Source organism: Chaetodon auriga, chromosome 6 (genome assembly GCF_051107435.1).
Source record: "Chaetodon auriga isolate fChaAug3 chromosome 6, fChaAug3.hap1, whole genome shotgun sequence".
Lineage (NCBI taxonomy): Eukaryota > Metazoa > Chordata > Actinopteri > Chaetodontiformes > Chaetodontidae > Chaetodon > Chaetodon auriga.
Window position 1 is genome coordinate 14069559 of NC_135079.1, and position 6542 is coordinate 14076100.

The following is a 6542-nucleotide window of genomic DNA, read 5'->3' on the forward strand; positions in this document are numbered from 1 at the left end:
ATTTTTAGAGAGGAATTCATCCCAGACAAGAGGAAAGGCTAAGTATATCCTGGCTGTGACAGAGGGTATCTCTGGTGCTTTGTCATTGTAAGTCAATGGCATAGCTCAGCGGAGACACTGTGTAAAAGGACACTGTCAAGTCCATTGCAATTACAAATGAAGTTCAGTGTTGTACCTGAAGGATTCTTTGCATAATTCTAGTCCTGGCTGCAGTACTAAGGTACATTTAGTTACTGTATTTTACATATGAACTACATATAATTCAATTGTGAATATGTGAAAGTAAAACAAAAGGAGAGGCAATTTATATAAATTTATAGTATTTTACATAACAGCATTATCAGGCAGTAATATACTGTTTATTATAATTCTATTTTACAAATGGTCTATTTGAGAACACAATAAAAACTATAGTGACTTAAAAGCCATGTGTATTATTACACTTCTGCCAAAACAGAATCACTGGCAAAGACATCCATTTTCTTCTTTTTCCATTTTTCCACTTTTTTTAAAATCATCCATTTTTTGTTACATTTTATCAAGTGTTCCAATTTTAATTCAGTTCTCAGTCCCTAATATCACGCATCAAACATCTTCTTCCTGCCCTCCATACCAGACATGGCCTCCACGTTCTTACGCCAGTCACCCACCTCCATGTTCAGCTCCTAAGATATCAAAACACACATACGCACCGTTAGGTTTGCAGTTTTTCCACAGATTTTGGATATCTATATATCCACTGGAGGAGCCGTACCTTCTCTTGTTTGATGTCCTCTTTCTTTACAGACTTGAGGTTTGCCCTCAGGTCCATGGATTCCTTGCTTCTGGATCCAAAGAGAGCTCTCATCATCTCATCTGCTGACACTCTCACCTTCCTCAGAGCTGGCTTCTTGAACTTCCCTCCAAGGTCCTGAACCTTTAGATTCAATTCATTGATCTAGAGAAGGTGGAAAGCTTAGCTGGTGACTTTTTGCCGTAAAGCACTCTTTGTCTTGACGTACTTATATTTCCATGTTTTTCATTTAAATCTGGTGTGCGGGTGCATGACATACATCTCTGTTGTTCTTGATGACTTTGGCCTCACAGTCGTACCGCTCCTCGTCCACCGTATCAATATTGGTGTGCATCTTCTTACAGAGTTCCTACCAAACGACAGCAAACTCAATTATCCACACTATGTTAGTAGTATAAAAACAGGACACTCTCGCAATGTGACAGTTCATTTACTGTTACTCTTACCAGCAGGTCATCCAAGTTTAAACCAGTGAGCTGCAGCGGTGGAAGCTTCTCTCCCAGGTAGCGAACCTTCGCTTCTTCCCTTGCTGCCTTCTCTGCCTCCAGCTCTTCCGATGCACGAGCAAGCAAGAGGATCTGGATGAGTCAAAGAGAACATGGAGAGAAGTTTGTGAAATTTTGGTGTAAAATCAGCCTTTATAATTACTTATTTATTACTTACATATTATGATAGATTTGTGCACAGTTTTGCAAGGCAATAAGTTAACACATGCCTGCTTAATGTATTTTTTCATGAAGTGTTTACCTTCAGCGAGAGCTTGCGAGAGGCTGAAATCTTGCATTTGGGCTGAAAAAAATGCAAAATATTACATATTACACATGACCTTTTAGCTATGATTTTGCAACTTAAATCTCACTTTTGAAAGATAGATTTTTTTTTTTTTTTTTTACCTGCAATAGCTAAAATAGGTTCCTAGTTTGGTGCATTTAGCTGGCACCCCTTTTTACAATTGCTGTTAACTCACTAACGAGACTTGACAATGTGACTTTGACTCATTATTTATCGTAGCTCCTCACTGGACAGTGGCAGCTTGGCTATGAAAAGAGCTCTTTTTTCTTGTCTTCATGGATGCTATGTCTATGCCACATCATCAAAATGTCTCCTTACCAGGCAAATGCATAAATACATTTGCCCATATGACACTGACTAAAGCATTACAAACCTTACGTTTACTACATATTTACAGTATTCTGTCTGCCTCAAGAATTAGGAGAAAAAAATAAAGCAATATGTCAACAGTGTTGTTGATGTCATAGCACAAATCCAGAATAGGATTTAAAATCCTTCTCCTTACTTACAAAGCCATAAATGGTCAGGCACCATCTTGCCGTAAAGATATATATACATACAACATGTGTTACCAATACATACATATATCACATACATAAATGTCATATATGTATATACTATGCTTTATATACTACATATAGTTAACAGTCTGTTATTAGAGCTGTCCCTGTTACTGAGCCCAGAACCTGGCTCTGCTTGAGAAGGAAGTTTTTCCTCGCCTGTGCTTGTTCATGAGGGAATTGTTGGGTCAGTGTGGTCTGTACCAGCTCTATGTGGAAAGTGTCCTGAGACAACTTCTGTTGTGATTTGGCACTATATAAATAAAATTCAATCAAATTGAAAATTCAATGAACGAGAGAGTTTCTCAGTCCTTCCTCCATACTCCTTTAATGAGAAGGTCAAAGCTTAATGTTTAGGATCTTTGTAATGAAGGAAACTGTAATTTATGAGTCATTGTCAAAATGATATAGCACAGTATATAGTTAACATGACACTGTACAATTCAACGTGTGGTTTTAAACTTTATCTGACCCTATGAGCCATTTGCTTTGTAATATTGTTCTTCCAGGGTAGCTGTTAAGCTGAGTGAAAGTCGGTCAGACATGCAAGTACACAAGCACACAACTACTTGACAGTTTAGCACAACTGGACAATTACTCATAAACACTGACAGTTCAAACAAGTATTACTACCTTGGCCTCTGCTGAGGGAGCTGGCCTGTACTGAGGAGAAAGGAATAAAGACAAGGAATTTAAGCTTCATCAAACATCCAATTTATTTTTAGCTTAGATAGCATAGTAAGACATGCAGGCTGCAACTTACATCACTGTGATGGCCATGTGGAATTTGGTGGACCAGAGAAATCAGAGATACAAGCAAACAAGAGACACTGATATTATTCTGAGACAAAAACGCTTCATAGACAAAATGAGCTTTTAAAGTGTGTGACAGCAGAACTTACTCAGACATTGTTGAACCTTGAGAAAGAAACAGTTAGGGTGCTGTTAGGTTTGAAAAAGAAAAAAATAGTCCAGAGACAGAAAATGGCACCTACAGAATCAGAAAGAAGTGTAAGAAAGCGTAAGAAATCAGAATGGTATTTAACAGCAGTTTGCTTATATATGTGAGACTTGGGCCCCAAAGATCCTCTATTGAGAGGATGAAGCACTCCACTCTTCCGGTTGTAAACAATAAACTTGTGTTGCAGGCTTCTTTTGGCATCCAGCTGCTTTCTGTGTCTTTGCAGCAGCTCTTGTAAAACCAACATTCATTTTCAGAATTCCATCCAACTTTTTCCTCAAAACAGAAAGTGTTTTACCCCTTGAATTCATTCTGAGACATGTCTATAGGTTATTGTGAGTGCTATAATGTAATATTATTATGTTGGTCTATATGTTTTGGATTGGACTGGATTGGATTGGATTGGACTGGATTGGATTGGATTGGATTGGATTTGGATTTGGAGTTTTTTGCTCTCTGAATCAAGGGTGTGAGGATAGAGGGTGTTGTATGCTGTGCACATTGTAAAGCCCCTTTCAGCAAATTTGTGATTTTTGATAACAAGCTGACTTATTAGCCACTTGACTGACACACACTGAAAAATCTACTTTTGATAAAATGGTCATCAATGTTATGATGCTCACTAAAATGCAACACGTCAGGATGACATCTGTGGTTTCTTGAAATAAGGACACAGTGAGCTGTCCTCTCTTTCTCCAGCTCCTCTAATAGCTGGCCTCCTGACGCCTCCCACCTCTCAGTCAGAAATTATTCGTCGGTCACCTGGATTAACGGGAAAGATCCTCTTGATAACTCCAAAACCTCTTATTGACTGATAAAATTATCACCTCTGTTGGAAAGGATGGTGTCCTGTTAACAATGGGTCCCAGTCTGAAACTTAAATTAAGCCTAATAGTCATTCATATCCTGGACTGTGTCACCTGAGGACAGAAAACTAAATTATCATACAATATTCCTCACTGTGTACCTGTGTATGCTACACATTTAGAAACTTTCGTCATGTTTACAAGCTTCAGGTTACACAAACAGGAGTCCCTATAGCCTTTCATTTTAATTTGCAGACACATTTGTCCGAAGACAAGTACAGCAGACATGATTTCTCTTACTGTTGCTCCACAGCAGATGTCATGTTGCTATATTTAATAACCTTTCTTGTGCTATGTTTGTCATCCACACAATGTCGTGCACCCACTCAGACACTACTCAGGGCTAGGTCGGGTATAGTCAGATTAACCTGTTAGGGGCTAAGAGTGCAAAAAAGTACCCATCAAGCACAGAGCTTACAGGAAGCCAGAGCAGAGCAGCTAAAACTGGATTAATGTGCCCTCTCCTCTTGGTTCTGGTTAATAGCTGGCCTGCAGAATTTTGAATGAGCTGACGTCTCTCGGTGGGAGGTCAGTCACTACTTGTAACCTCAGATTTAATCAACGGAGTTAATTGCTCCAGATTATCAGAAAGACCAACCAGCTGTTCAAGAGGATTGATTAAGATGTTGTGGTCAGTCCTATCAAACACCACACTTAGGTCTAAGTCGAGGACAAGAGGAATATAAAGACATAAAAGTTGAAGCATGGCTCCTCCCTGAGGCAGGATATAAGTAGGCTTGGACCCATTTTAGCTGATATTGTACTTAAGTGTTGTACATTTAATAAACAAGACTATGAGTTCATGTTAACAGCTTTGCGATGCTAACATTTGCTAATTAGTGCGAAACACAAAGTATATGTGAAGAAGAGGGGAAGGCATTAGTTTTCAGGTATTTTGTCATAAACCAGAGTATTTGAAACAATGTGAAAGTGAATATGAAAAAAACATGAATATAAATAATGTATCAAAATATGTGTGCATCTGACATGTAATAAGCTAAAATTCCAGACATTCTTGTCTGGAGACAAAAACAAAAACAAAACCTTTGTTGAAAAGATCAGTTTTATCTAAGTGCATTACAGCGGGACACGTGCACCAGCTCTGTAATATGACCACAGACTTGAACAACATCAAAGGTTCAGCCTGCAACATTTACCCATTTGTCATACCTGTAAATAGTTTTTATGGTCACATTCAGGACTGAGTCCCAGCAGAGGTGACAGTGCTGACCACAACAGTAATATTTCTCTTATTTCTAACAGGAAGATTACAGGTTAATGTGGGACTACCAGGAAAGCAGGAAAGTTGTGACTGTCTGCTCTGTCATCACTTTGAAGATGAACAAGTTTTGGTGCCCTTCTCTCTCCTGTTTGAACTGAAAACAGAAAACATTTACATCGGGATAAATCCTTTTGGCGTGTGCATGCTTTCAGGCATGAATAAATTTGGATAGTGTGATGCGGAAAGTGAATATTGGTTCAGTGTTTATTTGGTCTTTTTCTTCTGTCTGGCACATGGCTGTTACCATCCTCTGAAGGCTGGAAAGTGTCGACCTTGACGGTGTCACCCTCCTCTGACATGCTTCATCTCTGTGCGAGTGATGATATGTTTTGTGGGCATACATGAACAAAAGCATGTGCTTTTTATAGAGGCAGGTTGTGTACTCCCCAATTGCATGAGACAGCATGTGGCAAAACATTTGCACTGCAGCTACTGTGGGATCAACAACTCCCTTGTCATCTTCCTGTCTGAAATTATTTAATGTGTTATGAGTAATGTGAAACAGCCATGTAAGGAAAAACTTAACCTTTAAAATGGGTCCAGGTGAGGAGAGGACATTATATTAACACCTGGGTCATACATGTGTAACCTAATCTTGAGTGACGACTCCCTCTTCATAGTTCCAGGGATGGCACAGACATTTGTCTTCATAGATACATACAGAGCAAAAATACCAACCTATGGTCTTACTTCCCCCAGCGGACAGAGGTGACGAGCTGCAGGCTCTGTGAATTAATTCAGACAAATCCACCTGGCAATTGGCTCAGGATTTTGTGACAGCCAGCACCTCCACAGAAAGAACTGAAATAACCTATGGCAAGCAACATTATGGTATTTCTCGACCTTAAGAAAAATGTAGAAAATACAATAAGAAATAATAAATGAATAAATAAATAAACAAAACCAAAAAAAAAAAAAAAAAAGCCAAATTTAATAAAATCTAAACAGTAACATGTCTGACCAATAACTGTCTAAATAACATCACATAGAGGCTTATTTATATTTAAAGGCGAGGACTTGCTTCCTCCGACCAGTCACCTGGGAAGCGGGACGCAGTTGTTGAAACTGCGCATGTCCAAAACCGTACGCTGCCTTTCCGTAGCAGCGGAATATTTTACTTATATGCAAATATAGCTACGTAAAATACAGTAAAACTGACCAAAATCTATTTTCAGTGCTTATGATGTCCTTGGATGTATATATGTATTTCATGTTTCCAGAGATACAAGCTCTTAAAAGGTTTATTTTGTTGTTTTGTCTAACAGCGGAACATTAGTGGAGCCTTCCA

General features: G+C 38.8%; 1 protein-coding gene across 1 annotated transcript; it reads right to left on the reverse strand.

Annotated features, from left to right (window-relative positions):
- Positions 1-578: 578 nt before the first annotated feature.
- Positions 579-5553, reverse strand: tnni1c (troponin I, skeletal, slow c). Its single transcript, XM_076733785.1, has 6 exons — positions 5533-5553; positions 1541-1582; positions 1240-1371; positions 1053-1142; positions 755-937; positions 579-665 (listed from the first exon to the last, which is right to left on the reverse strand). Exons 1-6 carry the CDS (start codon positions 5551-5553, stop codon positions 579-581), a joined length of 555 nt encoding a protein of 184 aa, XP_076589900.1.
- Between the last annotated feature and the right edge of the window lie 989 nt (positions 5554-6542).

Coding starts and splice junctions, on each gene's coding strand:
- tnni1c (XM_076733785.1), bottom strand. CDS start 5,553: ATGTCAGAGGAGGGTGACACC. Junction 1,372..1,540: donor CTCGCAAGCTCTCGCTGAAG/GTAAACACTTCA, acceptor TGACTCATCCAG/ATCCTCTTGCTTGCTCGTGC. Junction 938..1,052: donor TCATCAAGAACAACAGAGAT/GTATGTCATGCA, acceptor CACCTTCTCTAG/ATCAATGAATTGAATCTAAA.